The 23,496-nt window shown below is 38.2% G+C and overlaps 1 protein-coding gene across 1 annotated transcript in view; it reads right to left on the bottom strand.

The window, feature by feature from the left end:
• Positions 1–22,891, bottom strand: part of prkg2 (protein kinase cGMP-dependent 2) — a 31,598-nt gene extending 8,707 nt beyond the window's left edge. Inside the window, exons 1-8 of the mRNA XM_038288134.1 lie at positions 22,732–22,891; positions 20,275–20,803; positions 14,576–14,742; positions 11,899–12,012; positions 9,180–9,285; positions 8,318–8,381; positions 2,446–2,523; positions 245–339 (exon numbers count right to left, since the gene is read on the bottom strand). Coding sequence (XP_038144062.1) covers positions 245–339; positions 2,446–2,523; positions 8,318–8,381; positions 9,180–9,285; positions 11,899–12,012; positions 14,576–14,742; positions 20,275–20,777 — 1,127 coding nt within the window. The 5' untranslated portion in view covers positions 20,778–20,803; positions 22,732–22,891. The remainder of the gene's footprint in view (positions 1–244; positions 340–2,445; positions 2,524–8,317; positions 8,382–9,179; positions 9,286–11,898; positions 12,013–14,575; positions 14,743–20,274; positions 20,804–22,731) is intronic.
• Positions 22,892–23,496: the final 605 nt, after the last annotated feature.

Below are 23,496 nucleotides of genomic sequence, written 5' to 3' on the forward strand. Positions count from 1 at the left end.
ATTTATTGGGAAGAAAAAAAAATTAGAAAAAAAGTCTAGAACAAAATAAGAATTCATGTTTAAATCTACCACTAGTATTTTATCCAGCTCTGCATTTTATAAAGTCATCTGACCAGAATGACTCATTTGAGTGATCTTTTCTTTTTTTAATTTCTTCCATTTTAATTAAAACATTTTTTTTTTGTTAAAACGTATCCACATCTGGGCCTTTATGGACTTTGTTTTTATTACATTGCATGTTTACCTTATGAGTGCTTTTTCTCCAAAGTAGTCCCCCTTCTGCAGCGTGTTGATGATCTGAGGCAACTTGTGGGCCTCGTTGATTTGGGTCACATTCACCTGCAGGAAGCACATTTAAGTGTCTAGTTCAGCTTTTTACAGGTGCTTTCTATTTTGTCAGAATATTTTACATGCATTGTAAAAACAGAAAAAGTATGTTAAACCTAGAAAACTGACATATTCAATAACAGTAATTTGACCATGATGGCCTATGCATGATTAAGCACCACTGATGAACTCTGTATTTTCTCAACATCCTATCCAAATACACACATCAATCTTAGGAGGATTTTGCTCAGAGGAATTTATTTTTTATTTATTTTTTTACTTTGCTTGTTGCTTTTCTAATTGCACTCTGTAAGCACTCCTCAGTAAAAACACTTTAGCAGGCTGGATGTTGTGAAAGTTCTCTATAATTTGGTAGGCTTTAAAAAAAAACAGTGGCCCACCCCAGTTGAGGTCAAACAGCCCACTTGTGGCATCGTTACCATTTAAGATATGCCGCAATGACATCACAGACTTAATGGCCTGTGTGTGTTTTAGCTAAGTGTCCCATTTGACCTGAGTGACCCCTCACTTCCCCTGTTTTTCCTGATTGCGGGCACTCTTGGAGTTTATTCCCTCACTGGTCAGAGGGCACCAAGGGGGGTGAGGGAGCCATTTCCTGCATAAGCGCCCTTCCTCCCAAACAACAGACATCTCACCCTAGCTTGGTAAGCTTAGAGTTTAGGGGCTGCTGTTTCACATGGACTTATAATGGCCTTTAAAAAATCCCCTGTGGACAGCTCCAGCCTTTCCAGATTGGTATCAGGTTTCTGACTGATCAGACAGAGGAGGGGAGTGGGTCACGGACCCGATCCTCCCCACACTCTCATACAGTTTGAAGGACAAAACAAGCAGCTCATCTAAGAAGAAAATTAGCTTGAATCATTTCAATCAACTTCTTACTCTTATTTCTGCTTGTTAGGATATATTTCAAACACAGTACACAAATCCATAAGTAATACCATAATAAATTAAGTGGCTATATTTAAAGTGATGCTGCAGCAATTAAAATGATGAATTTGCTGTAACTCTGCCTTCAACATGTCCCTGTTTTTGTATTGATCAAGTACCACTTGCTTCATAGGTCTGTGTTTGCAAAAATAATCAAAAGCAACAAATAAAATATAAATCTGTAAACTAGAAAATCCAATGTTGCTGTATTTTTTTCTTAAGCAAACAGGATAAGAGGCTAGAATAGCTTTAACAGCTCATCGTAGTTTGAAAGATAAGGTAGAATTGAAATCTCTTTTATTCAAACAATCAGCATCCCAGTAAATTGTGCAGAGACACTGATTGACTGATCTTTTATTACTGAGATGAAAAATGGAGGAAAGCAGATTTATAATTTAAAATACGACACATCTCAAAGTTTCCGGGCTGCACGTTGTCGCAGTGGGGAACACTGTTGCCTTGAATAATAATAATAATACATTTTATTTAAAAAGGCGCCTTTCTGGACACTCAAGGTCACCGTACAAAACATAAAAAGTGTCAGAGGCAAGAATATTCTAGGTTTGATTCCCCACTCGGGGTCTTTCTGCATGGAGTTTGCCTGTTCGCTCTGTGCATGTGTGGGTTCAATCCAGGTACTCTGACTTCCTCCCACAGTCTAAAAACATGACTGTTAGGTTAATTGGCTTCTGTGAGGACCATTTTTCCAATTTCAACATCAAAATGAGGACCAGTTGTTGCAAAGTGAGGACATTTTAGCCAGTCCTCAAATGCTATTTTGCTAATGGTTATGTTTAGGGCTAAGGAGTCCATTGGTTAGGGTTAGGGTGAGGTATGCATTTGTAATGGTTTAGGGTTAGTTTTAGTGTTAGGGCATACAAAGGGTTGAAAATGACTAAAATTAAATGGAAGTCAATGGGAGTCAATACATGGTCCTCACTACCATTGCAGAATGAGTATGAGTGTGTGTGTGCATGCATGGTTGTGTGTCTCTTCATTGGCCTGTGACAGGCGACCTGTCCAGGGTGTACCCTGCCTCTCGCCCATAGACTGCCGGAGAAAATGGATAGATGGATCTCAAAGTTTCCATAAAGTTTAGGTTAAAATGTCTCATGTGTTGAACACTGGTGGCTCTAGGTATTAGTTGTTGGATAATGTGAAACAGTTTACCTTTCCTTGAGCAATGATGTAAAAGGTACTGCCCTCCTCTCCCTGCCGGATGACATATTCTCCTTTGTCATAGTACTCCTGAGGGGAAAGGGGTAGAGAGCAAGGGGGTTATAAAGTTGTCAGAACTACAGCATCTCATTGATTTAACCACTGATTCTGTCATGATAATTCCTGGTAGCTGATCCCCTGTGGGATAGTAACTGGAGCTTAGCCAACAGTGTTGCTGTATCCACATAGCTGCTAACTTAAGGTAATTAGTAACAACAGTAAGTATTTATATCAGCCCATATGAGAGTTATTTGGTGGTGGTCCATTTTGGGGTTTTACAGTAGAGGGACAGAAACATTTGATCAGTTTAAACAAACATGCACCAAAAGGAACAAAAGATCCAAGGTATAAAACCTTTCCAGCTGACAACAGAACTAAAATCTTATTCTATTACAGTGATCAATTCACTGCTACTAATCGCTGCTACTAATCTCAAACTTGTTCTCTTTTTTACTTCTTAAAATCAGTTAAATTAGCTGCTAAATAAATACAGAGCTCTAAGTAGGGAAGTCCTCAACTATATATTTTAAAGCTGACCATTTATCCAAACAGCCACCATCTGAGCAACTGTTCAGATATGACTTGACTGACAAAATGATTGGAGGAAAAGGCAGCAGTGCTGGGCTGCACAGAACTTTGACGGATGTTGATTTCTGAGCAGTTTCTCGTTCTATGAAACAGGAAAAGGAGCAGCATGAGGTTTTAGACCTGTAGCACAATGATAAAAAGCAATAATTCCTCTACCACTGTCAAAACCAGGCACTGGCCCATTCTGGATCATCAAAACATCCTGGATCATGTCACACTTCCACAATTGTTGTTTTTAGTTTTCGTCTGAATAAAATGAAGTGCAACAGTTCTTCTGTGGTTGTTTAAGGGAAATATAACAACTGTGCAAATGCAAAGCTCAATTATTCTACATGCAGTATCCTGCAAATAAACACATTTCATGATAGGACTATTTAGATGTAAGCGTATATAAACAGAGTATTTGGAGGGTTGCTTGTTTTTGTCAATAACAATACATTTAAATTAAGAAATTTTTATGCATATAAATATAAAGATCCTCCTTTATGCAGATGATTCTGTAACAGATTATGAAGGCAATTTCCTTGTATATCAGACACACAGTCTGAAACACTGAAGGAAAATAAATCAAGGTTAAAACTGTATTTTGGATCCAAGAAAATTCATGAATGTGAGATCTGAGTAAATTTGAACAGGGAAAAATCAAGATGGCTAGGTTACTGGGTCAGAAGATCTCCAAGGTGGAGAGCATATGTTGGCCTGTGTGGCCTGATCTAACAGATGATCTAATGCAACTGAAATTGCTCAAAGGTGTTATTTCTGCATCTGATAGACAACGTGTAAGCATACACCCTAGACCACCTGTTCCATATATGTATAGTTTTAGACCTCTCATGTTGGAAATGGATACTACTGTACCTGCCACAAAACATGAACGGCTCAGGAATCATTTGAGGAGCACAACACTGAGTCTGTGGTGTTGACTTGGCCCAGAGTTCGCCAGATCCAATAAAATCGTGTCTGGCATCTTAAGACCCTCCTCTCAACCTGCAGGACTTAAAATATCAGCTGAAAACATCTTAGTGCCACAAACCATAGCATCAACGTTTAGGGTTTTGAAGAGGTTTGTGTCACATGGCATGGAGTACTAATGCACATTTAGGCAGGTTGTAATAATGTGTCCTTACTGGTATATAGACTGATGGAATTGTAAATTATATACAATAAGATTTTATTGTTATTAACATAAACCATTGTGTGGCTTTAAGACATGTAGGTAACAAAATGGATGACGAGTAGCCTGAGCTTTAACCTGAGATGTTCATCTGTTAATTACATTTAGAATACTGTTTAAGAATTAAAGTTTAATCTCCACTATCATAACATTACTGTTACACTGTATGTATTGAAGAAGTACATTTAACTGTTAATGAACTCAGGTATGTGCAAGAATGTGGTACTTTGGTAAAACAGCAGTTTCTGGAACTCCTCCATCCACCTCTGTTTTGTGTGAAATGCAGCTGCAGCCTGACCTTAGCTGTATATGGAAACCATCTATCAAAGAGCTATTTCATGTGTAAACACCAAAATCAGGAAGACAGACTTAATGAGACAAGTAGAGAGTTGGTGAAAACATTTTAGAGTACTGTTGAAGTCGTAGTAACAAGTAACATGTGACCCCATAATGAAAAGTGTTATTTTACCTCCTGATAAGGTAAAAAGATCAGTCACACTTCCCTTTTGTTAAAATCTACAGCTGGGAAAAAAAGTTGAGTCCTTCTTGAGTTGTTTTAATGTTTAGTTTTATTTAAGGTCACTCATAAAACTGACTGACATTGAGACATTAACTCTCTGTCCCTTTCTTTTTGTCTCAAATACTTTTTTTCTTTTGGAGTCAGTACCTATAATTTGTCTATCTAAACGGGCGAGCCAAATCAACAGATTCATTTTCTTTGTAAAACATCTGAAGTAAAAGTAAAAGTGTGCAAAAAGCAGAAATATGGTGACCAGAATGAAATACACTCTGGGATCAATGCCAACTTGGAGCAGGTGAGAACATGGTCCACTGATGTAATCCTTTTGACTTTATGGGACACTGTCGAAACAAAATCATAGCAACCCTGTGTAAACATTCCCCGGTGTTTACTGTCAAAGCTCTTGACACAAGTGGCATTTTCCTTGGGCGTCCTCAATTGTTTACCTCCCGTTTACGCTTCAGGAGAGCCTAGTTTAACGCCAGGCTGTGACAGCGGAGACAACATGCCAAGGTTTTGTTTATAGAGCCTGTCCGGATGATACAGAAGCTGTTCAGTGGATGGACAGCATCTGAGCTCTGTCTTGGGTTTTTTGTAACAGACTGCAAACTCAGAATTTTAAATAAGCTAAATTTTCCTAGAAGAAAAATACATCATCAATAAGAAACATAAAAGTGGATATTTCCTAATATAGTGTAATCTGAGCATCCACAGCATTAACGTCCGCCATCTTTGTTTAATCTCTACTACTGAATTCCACTTATTTGGTTTGCTTATGTCAGAGGTGTACATCGACACTCACACTTTACTTCCTGTGTCTATATTAGGTTTGACTGCAGCTCAGTTATTTTAACTGACTTTCCATCGATTAGCCTCAGCTTTTATTTTAACAGCATGTCTCTGTGGTCTTCTAGAGGCACTCAATTGTGGGTAAACCAATTTTAAGACTACACAGATCTTCAGCAGCTGTTTTTCTCTGCAGGGTAACTAAAGATTGTCAGTGTTGATGTTTTTGCTTAAAAATGGGACGTAAAAGAGTTGTCAGACAGGTAACACTCAGCACTTGAGTAATTTGTCATATGCCATCAGTGTTTCCAGCCAATCACTAATATAAAAGTTGTGTCATCATGAAAACCTCAGCTAACGCTGGCAGAGTTACCGATAACAGTGATCAGAATCTGAGGTAAGATACAGTCTGGAAACTATAACTTTCTTTACCAACTGTCTGAATCACTAAAGAAAAGAAGGTAAACTACCTTAGTTTGGGTGTGTTACAGCAAAGTTTGGATAAACTGTTCCCTTTTATAACAGCAATTTGATATCGGATATTGGAGATCCAATCCAGTGCACTTTACATGGAACTGTTATTTCTGTCATTTTGCTGTTTATTTGTTTGGAAATACTATGAAGAACATTTATATCTTTGTTAATTTGTTCCTTTATTAACAATGTTTACTTCAAGGCTACGACCTTTGCTCACATGCCGAATCATATGGTTCATTTTTATTCAACTGTTGAATCTGATCTGTATCAGATATGCTTAGCCCAGGTATTGAAAAAAACTGGATTGATGCATCTCTACTTTAATGTGGTGGTAAAAAGTTTGAAGTGAGTTACCCACCACACAAAAAGGAAGAGAGTTGCAGCTAGCATGCTGATCAATGCATGTAAGTAGAAGTTAGGACTTTTCCAAACAACAGAAACAATAAAGTCTTGTGAGAATATAATCTGAAAAATCAAGCCTTTAAGATCATGAAAGCAATGAAACCATAAAGAGAAATGTTTACATTCTTGTGTTTAGTGCAAAGAAAAAATCAAAATAAAATCACAATATTGGTTAATAAAAATAGCCATTTGAATTTTTTGCAAAATCATTCAGCTCTATTTTTAAAAAAGGTTTTTGTGCACTCCACCACATGAAAAGTCAACTGCCGTATATTACAATTGTTATGTTGTAATGTTGTAGTTTATAAAATAAACTACAATCTCCTTTAAAAATATAGTTTTATAAATTTCGGTGCAATTACTTATTCTGATTTGTAAAAGAATTCAACTATCCATAATTAAATTTTCATTACAACTGTTTAACTGTTAATAAAAACTCTAAATCAAGTCACAGACTGCATCACACTAATAACACCAAACTAAAAAACTGCATATTTGCACCATTTATATTAACGCTCTGAACTTCCATATCAATGCGTTTTGCACCATGTTTTTTTCTCCCAAACTGTTTACATTTCATCATTGCTGCACTTTATGAGATGGAAATGTTCATTTCCATCTCAAAATTTACTGGGTATCTGTTAAGCTCAGCTGCAGCCTGTCAGGTTTTATTCTATTGCCATATTGTTTCATTATTACAATTATTGTTTTTGTCTATTGTACATCAGATATTGTAGGGTGCTCTGCATTTGTTAGATAAACGTACTTGTAAAAGGGCAGAATTAGAAATATATTCAGGTTAACAGTTGGGTAGTTTAATTGGATAGATAGAGAAATGGATTGACAGAGATAATAATCATGTTTAGAAAGAGAAATCTACAAAATCGCTGTGTACAAACCCCGTTGTTGTGAAAAAAACAAACAAAAAGGAGACGCAGATATTAAGGAAACAGGTCATATGTATTTATGGTCGTTCTACTGAAATCATCATATCTTCAAAACACTTTTTTAAATAAAAACTAAGTTAAAAATCAAATTTATTTTTTGAGAATTCAAATTACCTCCCAGGGATTACTTAAATGTTAGGATGCCTTTTCATACACACAGATACAAGTGAAACACACCAGATTCCATTCACTGACAATTCTCCTTCTCCAAAAAAAAAAAAAGAAATTCTAAATGTTCACAGAGAATTGTAGTGATTCTCTGTGAACATCTGCTCCTTTCTCAGGTTTCAGTTGGCCCCCTGACAGGCAGAATGCTTCAATAACAAATGTCTGAATAGAAGAATTTTACCCACACTTGAGAGTAGTGGGATAATCAACCAATGTAACAAATGTCCTTGAAGTTTGTGCTGAAAAGATGCTGAGAAAAGCAGATTTTTGACCCGACGCTGACAGGTTCTGCTCCGTTTTTGCCTTTTTGAAGCTGAAATATGATGCTTCTGCAGGAAAAGATGGAGATAACCCGGCTCTCCAGCTTGTTTCACAGCTACGCACACAATTTCACACACTTGTGTCATCTCACACCAAAAGCCTGTCACTGGCACATCTTTAAGAAATCACTCGTCCCCCATTTGAATAAACACTTTCTGGGGCCTTAGTCAAATAATTAGGGTAACAATATACAGCACCCGGCGATGACAGGAATATCGGCCCCGTTCATCAACAAGGTAAATCTGGGGGTTCTTGCCAACTAGAGCTAGAATGAATATGCTGACATGCAGTAATGGTATATGGCCAAATGGTAATGATATTTTGACAGCCGCTATCTGCAATGCTCCTGAGTCCCAGGAGCTGCCAAAGAGTTGTGCAATTTATGTAAAAGTCAAATTGTCCTTCAACTAGAAATGGAGATAGTTTGACAGAATAACTTACCACCTCCAGGCAGTCCACTATTTTGCTTAGCTTGTCATCGGGTAGATTAGCCAAGAGTGAAACACTGACCAAAAAGAGAGAACAGAAAAAATAGGCTTCACATTCTAAGTTAACCCATAGATTTATTTTAAAGTTGCAGCTTCATAAACAGAAGTCAGGAGTGCTCATACACAAATCGCAAACAGGAAATGCTGTTCATTCTATTCTGACAAGGATTAATTTGTACCATCTTTGCTCCAGACTGGGACAGCTATACAATAAAAATGTTAGAGGCTTTTAAAATGTACCAATTGAAGCTAGTATTTTCAACTCAACAGCATTAAAATCGTTTGTATGACAGATTCACTGGACTAACTGATATTCAAATACATACGTACATGAGCAGAATTTGGTTAAATGTCTCTTAGAAAGCGGAACCTCAGCATAGGCCTTTTTTAGCCACCATTTTGATGCCCAAAAAAAATCAGACAGTTAAACATGAGTCCTCAAAGACAGTAATCAACTTGTTTATACTTCTCTATCTAAATATAGCACAATTAAATAAGGCCATTAGTGGGACATTAAAACCTAACTACCTCCTGAGGAAGTATTTGATTCAGGTGTGTTGGACCACTGAATTCAAGCCAATAACATCTGTCTCGTCAATCTAGCTGTACTTCAAAATCAAACTTAAAGTGTTGTTTTTGGAACAAGGATGGTTCTGTTTAGGTAAGATGATGGGATTTAAAAGATAATTAAAAGTCCAATTAAAGATTTAATGCATGGCTGTGATGAATGTATTGCACCCTTTGGCCACAACTTAACCTCTCAGAGCTGTATTTTTCAGATGACGTTAACTCTCTGGCTCAGCCTTGAGTCTGACCTTCGGAGGAAGTTGCGGTATTGCTCGTGTCGTGTCTCAGCCGTCCTCCTCATGATATTTTGGAACGCTTCCCGATCCAAAGCCCACGTCCTCACTTTGTTCACAGCTATAAAAAGAAGCATAAATTGCCTCAGGAAGGAGGAAGTGACTGTGACAGTTTGACATGAATCAGTAGCAGAGATAATGTTCCACCGCTTTTTCTGCTAGATCTGTTATCCTGCTGAGCCAAACTGTCAGAGTCTTTCCAGTTCTCCCAGAACATTGAGGTCGCACCTTCCTGAAGGTCCACAGGTTCCCCAGTAATTGGTTATATATACAAACATAAACGAACAGATCTACAGTACATGGTGTTTTACTTCTCACATGTCAAGGAGGTCAAAAGAAATCAGGATGCAGCACTGTGGGTATCATGTAAAGCTTGTGTCAACACAACCAGGGAAAAAGCATACCAATTCATCATTTCCAGTTTCCCAGAGCTTTAAGAAGTCAGAAAAAGAGCTCAGAGGAAGTCAGATGACTTTCATAAGTATTTTAAAGGTTTACTTAAGGATATGATTTAGGACAAACCAGCCATCCTGACCTTGCATATCCTGCTCTACAGTCATGGATACAAAATACACTGGAAAAACAATCTAGAAATAAGTAAAAAGTCTTAAATATGATTAAGTAAATGACATAGTTTGCCAATGGAATAAGTATTTCTACTCTTGAAATAAGATAATTAGATGTAATTCACTTGAAATACAATAAGACAATGCAATTGTGTTTTCTTAGTATCTTCAGCAAGACTTAACAGTGTTTAGAAGAAAGTTGCAAGATCGAGTGACAAGTTGATGGAGCTGAGGAAATATCAGAGATAATAGGATTCACTGAACCCTGGTTAAAATCAGCAAAGGAAATACAGTATGGGACGAAGCAAGAAAAAGCACAAACAACATAAAAACTCATACTAAATCGTTTTTAAAAATGTTTAACAGTGTCCTGTCTGGCAATAAGAATAATTGTCTTGATGCCAGTTGAGTGAATTTGAATTCATCCCCTTTTGCTCCAATTCCCTTCATCAAAATCAGCACCAACCAATTGCCTTTAGGAGACTGCCAGTGTGTTTTCTTACCACAATTTAAATTCAGCGGTTAGATTGTTTGGAGAAAAAACTAACAATCGTGCAAGAATTTTCCAAATGGGCCCAGTTTCAGCCTGATTGTGCGTCCTGTGTCGTGTAGTATGCAGGGGGTAACGAGGGGCGATTAGACTCTAACAACCACCTCCCGATCGGGAATCATAAGATCGGGAGAAAATTAAACATGTTCGAAAATTAGTCGGCTGTCGTAAGGTGCTTATGGACAAACCCTGCTGCTGAAGCAGAGCTATGAGTTTCTACGAGCCGATTGACCAGAACCTCGAGCACTACGCCTGTGCAAACAAGTGAGTTCTGCTTCTTCTCCATCCAGATTGACGAGTCCAACCAGCGCCATCTATCGGCGCTGAGTCCGACGTGTAGTTTTTGGATGTGCAATGTGAGCAGGTAGATCGCATCAGAGCGTCGGGCTGCACAGTGTGAGAACATGCATCTTGAGCTGCGAACTGTTAAACCCTACAGTTTTGCCCTACAGTTTGAGCTGTACCTCTGTGCAACAATTGAAAATATATCAGTGTATGCCCAGCTTAAATTGACAGCTCAAGCAAGGTGAGAGTTTATCAGAGAAGTAGCCAAATGCCTGAGCTAACTCCAAAAACCTGGCCTATATTAAAAAGAGGGGAGAGGATAGCTAGAGGAAGTGAATTTAAAGTTTAACACTGGTCATCCAGGGAGATAAAATGAGGGTGAAGGTTCCCTGGTTAGATGAGATCGAATAAAACTTATTTGCTTACATGCGGAAAATTAATTATGCATCATCAACCTGGGATCATTAAAGGTGAAACATAGGTTTTAGAAGTGCTGCGTTTTGAGACTGGGGAAGATACAGCTGCATCAAAGCATGCTCTTTTTTTATTTTCATTTGAGCCACTCAATATACAGACCCATGTCCCATTTCAATCTTTGGAAAAATGTAAAATTTGGCTGTGTTTGAGCTGTTCTTTAAATAACATTGGGTAAATACTTCCATGTCCAGAAGTGCAAAGATAGTGAAGACAAACTATCTGGAATCACAATGAACAGTGCAGTAACCTTCACAAAGTATTGATTCCATGAGTCTGAACATGATAGTCCCTCACTTTTCAATATTTTGAATGTAAAAATTAGAAAACTATCAGATAAAACCTCAGTAAAATACCTGAGTTTGTCAAGTGTGTCAAATTTGTAGTATAAAAAGTTTAAACCGTTTTAGTGCATTTAGAAAGCACAGAACACTAGAAAACTAATTATAGATGGGGAAGACAGGGTTAAAAGCTATTTTTTTTATCTTTCTTAATAATAGATTTGCATTTAAGACTTAATACTTATTTAATCCATGTTTGTTGTTAAGAGTCGATTCTGGGTGAACTTCTTTGAGCTCAGAGCCTCAAACTTGAAAGGTCAGGTTTAAATAGACAATTTGGAAATAGGTCTGCTAACCAAATGGCCCAAACTGTTCTGTTAGGACACAATATGTTTGATCCAGCCTGTCACAGTGCTACCCCCAGAGGGCTCACTCTGTGTGGCAGTGATCACTTCAACCTATAAACATAAAAAAAAAAATCAACAACAATCAGTGTATCTGCAAAGACAACTCTTCACCTCGGACTGATGCTGTTCGTGTGCAGTTGTACAGGATGGCTAACTCCCCAAACGTGGTCCACACTGCTATTGATGTAAGCAGTTTGTTCTGCTGAAACACCTCCAGCTTTCCATCTGAAAAGAAAAAAAAATGAAAAGAATCTTTGATTTATTCCAACAAAAATATGTACAAGCAACAACAACATAAACTAGAGGAAAATACTTGCAGGTAGTGGCTCAAAGATTAGATATACATTGGAAAAAGACAGAATAAACAGACCTCTGAGATAGGAAAATAAAATATGACACATCCAAGATCCATAAGTACATCAAGGATAAGGCTCCAACAGACGACATGCTCAGTGAATGTCTTAGACAATGGGGAACAGAAGAGGATAAGCCCATACACGGGATGAAACACAGAAACATAACCGAAGTGGTGGATATCAGGAAATCCTACCAATGGCTGGACAAATCCAGACTGAAGGACAGCACAGAGGCAGTCATCATTCCTGCACAGGAGCAGGGCCTGAGCATCAGAGCAATAGAAGCCCAGATCTACCACACCAGACAAGACCCCAGGTGCAGACTGTGCAAAGAGACCCCTGAAAGAATCCAGCAGATAACTGCAGGGTGTAAGATGCTGGCAGGGAAAGCTTACATGGAGGCCATAACCAAGTGGCTGGAATAGTGTACAGGAACATCACTGCAGAGTATGGGCTGGAAACTCCACAGGCAAAGTTGGAAATACCTCCAAAGATGGTAGAGAATGATCAAGCAAAGATCCTGTGGGACTTCCAGATACAGACGGACCAAATGGTAATGGCAAAGCAACCCGGACATTGTGGTGGTGGAGAAAAAGCAGAGGAAAGCCGTTGTGGTTGACATAGTAATACCAAGTGAGTGCAACATAAGGAAAAATAAACATGAGAAACTAGAGAAATATCAGGGGCTCAGAGAACAGCTGGAGAAAACCTGGAGGGTCAAGTCATCACTGGTGACCGTGGTCATTGGGGCACTCGGGATGATTACAGTAACCCCCAAAGTTGAGGAGTGGTTACAGCAGATCCCTGGAAATACATCAGACTTCGCGGTCCAGAAAAGAGCAGTTATAGGAACAGCAAAGATACTATGCATAATTCAGCACACTGTAGGTACTTGAGGCAGAAGATGTCTTTCAGTCATCAATGCATAACTTCAGCGACACATAGGAGCTCTTTCAAGCTGGGCACCGTTTCATTCACAACACCTGTCCCATCAATCCCCATTAATCCATCTGTAATAGACTGGACTATAGGACCCGTTTGATATAACACAATTTCATATAACATATATAATTAGGGATCCCCACTACATCTTGCCATCAGTTTGGGGGTACTTGGCCTGGAAAACATTGAAGACCCCTGCTATAGAGGAATCAGAGCCCCAGATGAGGATGTTAATGCCAATAACAATGTGTAGTGTTCCAAGTCTCTTCCCTAGAATGTGCTGTAGACCCAATCATTTTTTTTTTTTTTTTTTTTTACTTCTCCTTTCTGTCCTTCTTCTTCTGTCCTCTTAACTACCAATCAATTAAGGCAAACTGTGTCTTATACCAAACATTCTGGAGTCTAAAGGCCTACTAAGATTACTTTACCAACTAGCATTTTATGATAAACTGAATTTGCTCAATGTGTAACTGATTCTTAACACACCAATATAGGTTGTGGTGAAATTAATTAGATTTTTTTGTATTGAATTCATTTCATTTAGTATAATTACACATTAGTCATAAACTTCCAACAGATAGTATGTGCTGTAAATTAGCTTAGTGATGAAAACTGGAATATCTGCTCTTTTGTTTTTACCATTCTTTAACATCCATTATCTCCATAGGGAGCATCAAACTTCATATTGAGCTGTACTTCCATGACCTTTATCTGTGACCCCAAAGATCTGCTTTAAAATATCTATTTTTTATCACAGCTTCTTAGGAGATAATTATTAAGATCAAATGAGAGGTGAGTTTATGTTGAAATTTGACCAGGTATCTTCAGGGGGAGACTTTGATTGTCTGTGGTAAGTGTTGGTACTGAGGAATCCCTGCCTTCAATAATTTGCTGTTTCTTACTTATTATTTGTGAAATCTAAAGATTCCTGAATCTTTTTACTGCATGTTAAATAGTTCTGAGGAACAAAGTCCACAGACTAAACTTTGTAATTTTTTGCTTCACTGCTGCCCTTTTATTTTTTAGCCAACAGAAATGATCTATTCCACAACTTCTTCTCTGTTGAGATTCACGTGATCTTCAGAAGGAATAATTTGCACTGACAACAACGCTGTTACAATTATTGACAGGGATGCATCGATATGAAAATCTGGGCAGATATTAAAATACGGTTACAGCCGATAAAGGTATTTACAGATATTCTAAATCATATACTTTTCAACCCTTTGCCTCACAATCACTGTCACGTGACCAGACAAATACCTCACAACCAAACCCCTACTCTCCTCCTCCTAAAGGGAAAGTTACATGGGAGTAAACATTGGTTGCTAATATCTGCCTATATTTACTTATCGGACCGATATTCTGAAAACTGAATGACACTGGCCAATACCGATATTAATGCGCATATATCGAGCACTCTTGATTTATAAATATGATAGAAAGATGCAGGGAAGGTAACATTCCAGATGCTGTGAGGACAAACATACCTGCTAGAACAAATAGATGGTTCCCAGGTTCTCCCTGCTTGATCACATACTCTCCCTGCTGGTAGGTGCACTCGTACATGCACTCCACCATGTCTTTGATCTGCTGCAGTTCCAGCCTCCTCAGGTACTGGTTCTTGATCAGGGCATCTGTCAGCAGCTTCTTTACACTGTCAAACACATCAGAAAACACAGAAAGGGTTCAACGAGCACCTTTATTATTAAGGAGCTGAAAGAGGATTAACATTTTCTCCTATTGAGGTGTTGCTCTATTGATGTTAAGCCCATCTTCCAGATGAAGACAGAATATCTTAAACACTTTTTTTCAAGTGTAAAACCTGACACATGACAGGCAAAAGAACCAGGTACAGTATGATTCATTGGTGCTGAATATATAGAGCAATATAACTAATTTAACAGTTTCTACATTAGACTGTAGTTTATACAATATTAATGCCACACCGCTATTTAGAATGTAATATTTGGTGGCAATTATATTTCAAACGCTTCCCTGTCAAATAAAATGTTCAGCCTGTTATTTTGCCTCATAAGGGTTGATAATTATTACTCTAATAAACACAATAATACCTGAACAACTGTTTTTCCAATAGATTTACTTCCATTATCTGTTATTTCTATCAAAATCTCTGTGGTAATCTAAATATCCAAGAAAAGGGGAAAAGTTAAATAAAACTGGAATGGGAAAACATGTTTTCATAGCTCTATCACTGCCCCTCATCAACTTCCTGTAGTATTTTGGACAGGACTGGAGAAATGATCAGACACATCCAGCTCCATTACAGGTGCTGGTCATAAAATTAGAATATCATGAAAAAGTAGATTGATTTCAGTAATTCCATTTAAAAAGTGAAACTTGTATATTATATTCATACATTACATACAAACTCATATATTTCAGATGTTTATTTTGTTTAATTTTGATGATTACAAATGACAACAAATGAAAATCTCAAATTCATCATATCAGAAAATTAGAATATTGTGAAAAGGTTCAAAATTGATGGCCCCTGGTGCCACACTCTAATCAGCTAATTAACTCAAACCACCTGCAAAAGCCTTTAAATGGTCTTTCAGTCTAGTTCTATAGGCTACACAATCATGGGGAAGACTGCTGACTTGACAGTTGTCCAAAAGACGACCATCGACACCTTGCACAAGGAGGGCAAGACACAAAAGGTCATCGCTAAAGAGGCTGGCTGTTCACAGAGCTCAGTGTCCAAGCACATTAATAGAGAGGTGAAGGGAAGGAAAAGATGTGGTCGAAAAAAGTGTACAAGCAAGAGAGATAACCGCACCCTGGAGAGGATTGTGAAACAAAACCCCTTCAAAAATGTGGGGGAGATTCACAAAGAGTGGACTGCAGCTGGAGTGAGTGCTTCAAGAACCACCACACACAGACGTATGAAAGACATGGGTTTCTGCTGTCGCATTCCTTGTGTCAAGCCACTCTTGAACCACAGACAGCGTCAGAAGCGTCTTGCCTGGGCTAAAGAGAAACAGGACTGGACTGCTGGTGAGTGGTCCAAAGTCATGTTCTCTGATGAAAGTAAATTTTGCATTTCCTTTGGAAATCAAGGTCCCAGAGTCTGGAGGAAAAGAAGAGAGGCACTTCATCCACGTTGCTTGAAGTCCAGTGTAAAGTTTCCACAGTCAGTGATGGTTTGGGGTGCCATGTCAACTGCTGGTGTTGGTCCATTGTGTTTTCTGAGGTCCAGGGTCAACGCAGCCACATACCAGGAAGTTTTAGAGCACTTCATGCTTCCTGCAGCTGACCAACTTTTTGGAGATGCAGATTTCATTTTCCAACAGGACTTGGCACCTGCACACAGTGCCAAAGCTACCAGTACCTGGTTGAAGGACCATGGTATCCCTGTTCTTAATTGGCCAGCAAACTCTCCTGACCTTAACCCCATAGAAAATCTATGGGGTATTGTGAAGAAGAAGATGCAATACACCAGACCCAACAATTCAGAAGAGCTAAAAGCCACTATTAGAGCAACCTGGGCTATCATAACACCTGAGCAGTGCCACAGACTGATCGACTCCATGCCACGCCGCATTGCTGCAGTAATACAGGCCAAAGGAGGCCCAACTAAATACTGAGTGCTGTACATGCTCATACTTTTCATGTTCATACTTTTCAGTTGGCCAACATTTCTATAAATCCTTTGTTTTTATTGGTCTTCAGTAATATTCTAATTTTCTGATATGATGAATTTGAGATTTTCATTTGTTGTCATTTGTAATCATCAAAATTAAACAAAATAAACATCTGAAATATATGAGTTTGTATGTAATGTATGAATATAATATACAAGTTTCACTTTTTAAATGGAATTACTGAAATCAATCTACTTTTTCATGATATTCTAATTTTATGACCAGCACCTGTACATGTTTATAATCGTTTCCCCCTGTTCTTCTTCCTCCACAGCCCACACTGATCCAACAAAAAGCCACCAGCACTCCCACATCCTCGTTAGTCACCGCTTTAATTTTTTTTTCACCTGCACGATTAATACTTCTGTCTCATATAAAAACAATGACCGTTTGCACTGACAATGAATCACATAAAAGCAGTGAGCGCTGTATCATCATCAGTTGTCAATGTTCGTAGATATTTATTTGAGCAGCAGCAGCAAATGCCTCAAAACAACTGCATTATTCCCGGAGGGAAAGCTGAAAAGACTTGAAGCTACCGTTTATATAGGAGTTACTTTTACTAGTGGGTGATCTGTTTATTCACCTCATTATGTGTCATAAATTTTCACTTTAAGCTCTTTTGCAATCAGCTAAGATTTTTCTCCCGATGTCCTTTGCTGTTATCTTGGCAAGTCATTATTCTGCAATATGTCACAGTTATCCAGGGAACAGCAGGATGTTTCAATAGGTGCTTCAGACTGTGGTTATATAATCTACACACGGATTATTAGCAACATATGTTTTAAACATGAGGATTGCACAAGGAGGGAGACGCTGCATGCATTGTTCAATCATACAGCAATCGTGCTGTAGAATGACAAAAGGTAATTTGCCCTGTGTCTTAGAAATGCAAAGCAGGCTTGCTGCAGCTGATATCAATATGTGTAACTGATGTTTCTTATGCATTAAATTACGGCTCAATAGGAGGGTCTTCAGTCTTTCCACTGTTGTTGGTCATTAAAATATCCTTTGTAGAGTTTAGCTACACAAACACAAAAATATTTATATTTTGGTTTAAAATCTTTTTAAAAGCTCTCTTTTTTAACATCATTCAACATGATCTAAGAAGACAGTATTACATAATAATTTATTTTTTTGTATCTAGTTTACACATTTAAATGAATTTTAACATTTTGAGCAGCAAAAAGCCAGAAGTCCAAAACCTTCACGCTAAAAAATTAGTAGATCCTGATTGCAAAAGCTCTCAGGTGTGATTTTCCGTTTGACCACCAGCCTCCTATATCAAGGTGAGTAAATTTTCAACCACTCTATACAACATTGCTGCATTTCGTTCAGGTCTGAAGATCTTTTGGTTTTTGTGGTTCACAGCATCATAATCAGGTTGAGGTCTAGACTTTGACTGAGCCATCTATTCAATCCTTGAACAAAACATATATTGCTCTTGTGTCATTGTCATCTCAATGACCAAGTTTGGGTCAAGCTGCAGGTTTGGACACATGGATTTGTTTTACTATAGAATACTTTGGTAAACAGAGGAGTTCTAGTCAGGTGCCAAGTTCCCACGGCTGAAAATCAAGCCTATATTCTTACCTTTTGACCATCTTATCTTATTATTTGTATGAGGTGTTTATGCTCTGTTCGTTTTTGTCCAAATCTGATGCTCTGCATTAAAGCCAAGCAACTTTAATTTGGTCTCTGCTTTCCAAGAGACATTGTTCTCATTTAGCGGCAACGTTTTAGACCTAATTGGTGCTGCCTTTGTAAAAGAAATAACTTTACCCTGTTAAGCATGTAGGCATATGGTCAGACGTGTTAAGATGACTTGTTGTGAATTGGTCATTATATTTAAATTGAATTAAATTACAGAGGGATATTTGTGACAACAACCTCTGACATGGGAGCAGGCTCGGAGTTCATCTCCCTGGCTGTGTGTTTCCTGGATGGGGCCGGCTTTTACAGGTGCTTTCTGTATCTCTGCTTCTGTCTCCTTGAACCCCAGTCGGCCTCAGCAGATGGCCGCTCACACTGAGCCTGGTTCTGCTGGAGGTTTCTTCCTGTTAAAAGGCAGTTTTTTCTCTCCACTGTCGCTACAAGCGTGCTCAGTGTGAGGGATTGCATTCGAGTCAATGAGTCGATGCAATCAACTGGTTTTCCTTAGACAGAAAACTTTGAATCAATTTGACTGTATGATCTGGTTGAACTGTAAAGCGCCTTGAGATGACATGTGTTGTGAATTGGTGCTAAATAAATAAACTGAATTGAATCAACAATTTAATTGAATATTGAATTAATGTTTAAGCATAAATACAGAGACATGTAGATGTCATAAGAGGAGCAAGAAGCTATAAAGGTTTGGGTTTTTTAACTGTTTGAAACATGTTTCATAGTCATGTGATGAAGTCTGTTCTAACAACATAAGGGAATTACCATTGTTACACAGCTGAAACTAAATGACTTGATTATATAAAGATTAGTTTTATGTTTGATGTCAACAAAAGCAGCATGGACCTGAGCTATGCTAAATAATACTGCTTCAATTCAATTTTCAATTCAGTTTATTTATAAAGCGCCAAATTCACAACACATGTCATCTCAAGGCACTTTACAGTTCAACCAGATCATCCAGTCAAATCGATACAAAGTTTTCTATCTAAGGAAAACCAGTTGATTGCATTGAGTCATTGACTCAAATACAATCCCTCACACTAAGCATGCTTGTAGCGACAGTGGAGAGGAAAAACTCCCTTTTAACAGGAAGAAACCTCCAGCAGAACCAGGCTCAGTGTGAGCGGCCATCTGCTCCTTCAAAATAGGCTTTTTTCCAAGAGTCCCACTGTTCAAACATTAAAATACTTTAATGAGATAAAAATTATGGATTTTCATTTTAATCACCTACATTTTTTTACCCACTGTCTGCACCATGTCAAACAGACTAAATCATTTTTTTTTCACTGTAGCATCCTGTCTCCCATGAGCAATATTCTCAGATCAAATTACTCCCTAAATCCGATAAACCTTTACTGGGGCGGGACATACAGTAACACAGCACTGCAGCAGGAATCAATAAAATTACAGTTCAGTTTTACAGAAAGACAATTATGCTCCCGTCTCATCAGGGACAAACTGTATGTGTGTGTTTCACTGTGAGGTCATCTGTTGACATTTTGATGCCCAAAATAGCAGGTGTTGATTAAGAAAAGTCGAGGTTTCAGCTTTTCTGTATTCTTTTTGACTTGAGCCTTACTCCTTAGATATTTATTAGAAACAACAGTGAGCTTTGACCAGGTAAATGTCCAGGTTGGGTTGGATTGAACCTTTAAATCTAAAGTGACGACCAGCTCCTGAATAATGTTAATAAAAATCTGCACATGCTCTTTGTTTTGTTGCTTGCTTTTCACTTCTCCTCCCACTCACTGCCCACTGAGGTAGCACTGACTGAGCCTCAGGGTGTCCTGCACCTTCATCAGGCTTCTCTCTGTCCTTGTTTATTGCTTCCTCTGAAAACACAAGCATCTCACCTCACATCTTTCGGTACTCGAGCCTTCTCAAAGGAGAACTTTGGTAGACTGCTCGACGTGGGTTCTGCCGACACTCCGGCTTTAGCTCCTTTTCTTCTGTTCATGGTCTCCTTGATGCGGACACTCAGATTGGGGCTGCTCTTTCCACTGGCTTTGACAGAAGGTGGCCTTGAAGGCAGACCAGTCGGGGCCCCGCTCTTCAGCACGTCCTGCAGCTTGTTAAGCTGGATGCACTTGTTCTGGAGTTCCTCGCTGAGCTCAGACAGAACCCGGGTCTGCTTGGCCAGTTGCTCCTGAAGACCTTTGATCTGTTGCTCTTTGGCACATAGTTCCTCATCCTTCCTCTTTCCTTCTCGCTCCAGCTCATCCACTCGGGCCCTCAGGGAGTCCAGCGATGATGTTTTGTGGGCGCTGCATCGCTCTTTGTGAGCTTGGCCATTGGCGGCAGAAACAGAGGTTTCAGTGGGTTTGTAACGCTTCGACTTCATCGAACCATTGCCCATCTTTGGACGTAATGGAGAGATAAAATCTGCAAAAATGATGAAAGACAGTATTTTAAAATCAGGAAATATTTTGGTTTCATTAAATATTTTTTCTGTTGGTATCATTTACTAATAGAAATCAATCAACACAGTCTTTTTTTTTTTTGTAAGGCTGACTCCATGACCAATACCAATTATTTTGACATCAGTCGAACCAAACTCTGATATGTGCTACCCATATTTTTAGGCAGATTCCTGGAGCCTGTATTGCTTGTCCTTCCTCAATTTACATGATAAGAATCACATATTAATAGCAAATATTACACAGATCTTCATTTAAACAAAGAAGAAGCAATCGTAAGCAAATTGAACCATACATTAACAACAGCTGAAAAATGAAGGCCATTGGCGATGCATGCACTCTACAAGATCTCAAGGCTTGGTTGCTGGAGGCACTTATGAATAAGCAAAAACATGCACGTAAATCAAAAGTTTCCGAAATGGGGCAAAAATAATCATCCAGCCTAATGTACTGGTCCCTCAGTAGTTAATGTTATATTACACAGAAAGAATACTTTTGGGGAACGCCTTACTACTCAACTTCCTTTAGCATTTCAAAGTCTAGTCTGACTTATCCACTCAAGAGGTTACACAAGTAGTAAGTTGGATCAAAAGATGTTCCATGAAGGTTTGCCAAGTGTGTAAGAGAACATTGGTGAACAAACAGAATCATAAAGTCCATTTGGTGTACAGCACATCTGCAGACTAACCAAGACATGGCTGTCTACATATGTCCGACTAGGGCAAGAAAACATTAGACATTTTTCCAGATTTTCTGGAGAAACTGTATTAACCTACCGCTTAGGTTGGAGACTCTATCTAAAGAAACTATCAGTTGTGCTTTCTACAGAGCTGCCTTTTATGGAAGAATGGGAGGAGTCACTGTCAAAAGAAATCCAGATAAATAAATTTAAAAAATCTGTTTGCTGTTTGCTGTAGGGATAAAAACACTTTTTGGACAAGCAGTTCACCACATTATTAATACACAATTTCCAATGTGAAATATGGCAGTGGCAGCATCATGCTAAGGGGATACTGTTCTTTAGCAGGGAAAAAAAGCATGAATTAATAAGATCAAAACAAAGCAATAATGAGGAAGACCAAATATTTACAGTCAAAAGAGACTAGTGGAGGTTGATTGTGCAGGGAGACAACAGCATATTTAAATCTCAAGGGACCTGAGATTCTTTAAAAAATACGCATATGTCTCAGCCTTTGTCTTTTATTATCCGTTTAAATGCTGTTTAATCTGTGATTATAGTGTGAGGCGATGGAGGACAGATGCAGACGGCGAATCCAATGTATAATTCTCAATGAAAGTGTCTTGTTCATTTATTATTCAAAAGGCAGGAAGTACTGCATTACATGGACAGGCACTCTCAGTCTGCCTAGAGAGCATCAGGGATACAGAAACATTATCGCTACACAATTATTAGAGAAAACATCTAAAGTCTGATGTCCAGCATATGACTGAGACTGGCAAACATTTCAGAGAACAATAATCTTGCTGTCTGGTCTGCCTCTGCCTACTCACACATACAGATGATTTTATTCATGACATTCCTGCTGAAATACATGGTCAGAAGAGACTATTATCCACACTTAAAGAAATAAAATACAAAATTCAATGTTAAATCTAAAAGAATTAGAACTTTCCTTTCTTTGTTCTTAATAGGCTATATTTTTAAAACTTAAATCAGAGACAAAATATTTTACAGAAAAACTATAAATATTATAAGATGTCGTTTAATTTTTTGCTGTTTTAAGATTGAGCGAATGAAAACGGTAATTGGTGAAGGTTAGCCAATTAAAACATCTAAAGGGCGCGTGCACCTGCAACTTCCGACGCGTCGTCATGCCTTTGATGAGACGGGCGGGGGAATGGATCGGGACCGGGAAGGATCTCGGTTCTTACCTGCTTCTCTATGGGAGCCTTCGGACAAGTCCAGCTGCGGATTAACCAACAGAACCGAGCGGTTTTGACTGAACCATCGGGACAAAACGGTCCCCTTTAACTACTGCTCGGCTGTTCTGCTGACTCTGCGCGCGCGCGCTCCTCACCAGCTGTGTGTGCCGCTTCCTCCGGCACGCGGGCACCGCAACTGACGTCACCGTCGATTTATTTACCTATTTACTAAATAACTCGTGTTATGTCAACATACTGTAAATATATATATATATATATATATATATATATATATATATATATATATATATATATATATATATATATATATATATATATATATATATATATATAATTCCCCATATTGTTGGAAGTATGTTCAATTTTCTTCATTAAAAGAAACTAACAAGTATTAAAAAATTATAACAATTATATATTTGTTTTCATAAATATTTGCTCAAGTTTGTCTTTCTTGTGTCTATCTTGTTAAATAAATTAACTTTATTTTCTAAACATGGTTCAGCATTTATCTATCCATCTTTCTCCTTTCCAGTGATTCTATAAAACAATCAGTTCATCCATCTATTTATCTATTCCTTCATGAAAACTGCTAAGCAAAACATACCACAAAGACCTGTGTCAGAAATGTTACTTTCAGTTCATAAATCCATCAATAGATTAATGACACACAACAAATATTCATAATAATATCTGCTCATTAGAAAAATAGGACACATTTAAGTGTTCAATTCAATTTATCTATATGGTGCTTTG

This window comes from Cyprinodon tularosa, unplaced genomic scaffold (assembly GCF_016077235.1).
Source record: "Cyprinodon tularosa strain WSP-4 unplaced genomic scaffold, ASM1607723v1 ctg249, whole genome shotgun sequence".
Lineage (NCBI taxonomy): Eukaryota > Metazoa > Chordata > Actinopteri > Cyprinodontiformes > Cyprinodontidae > Cyprinodon > Cyprinodon tularosa.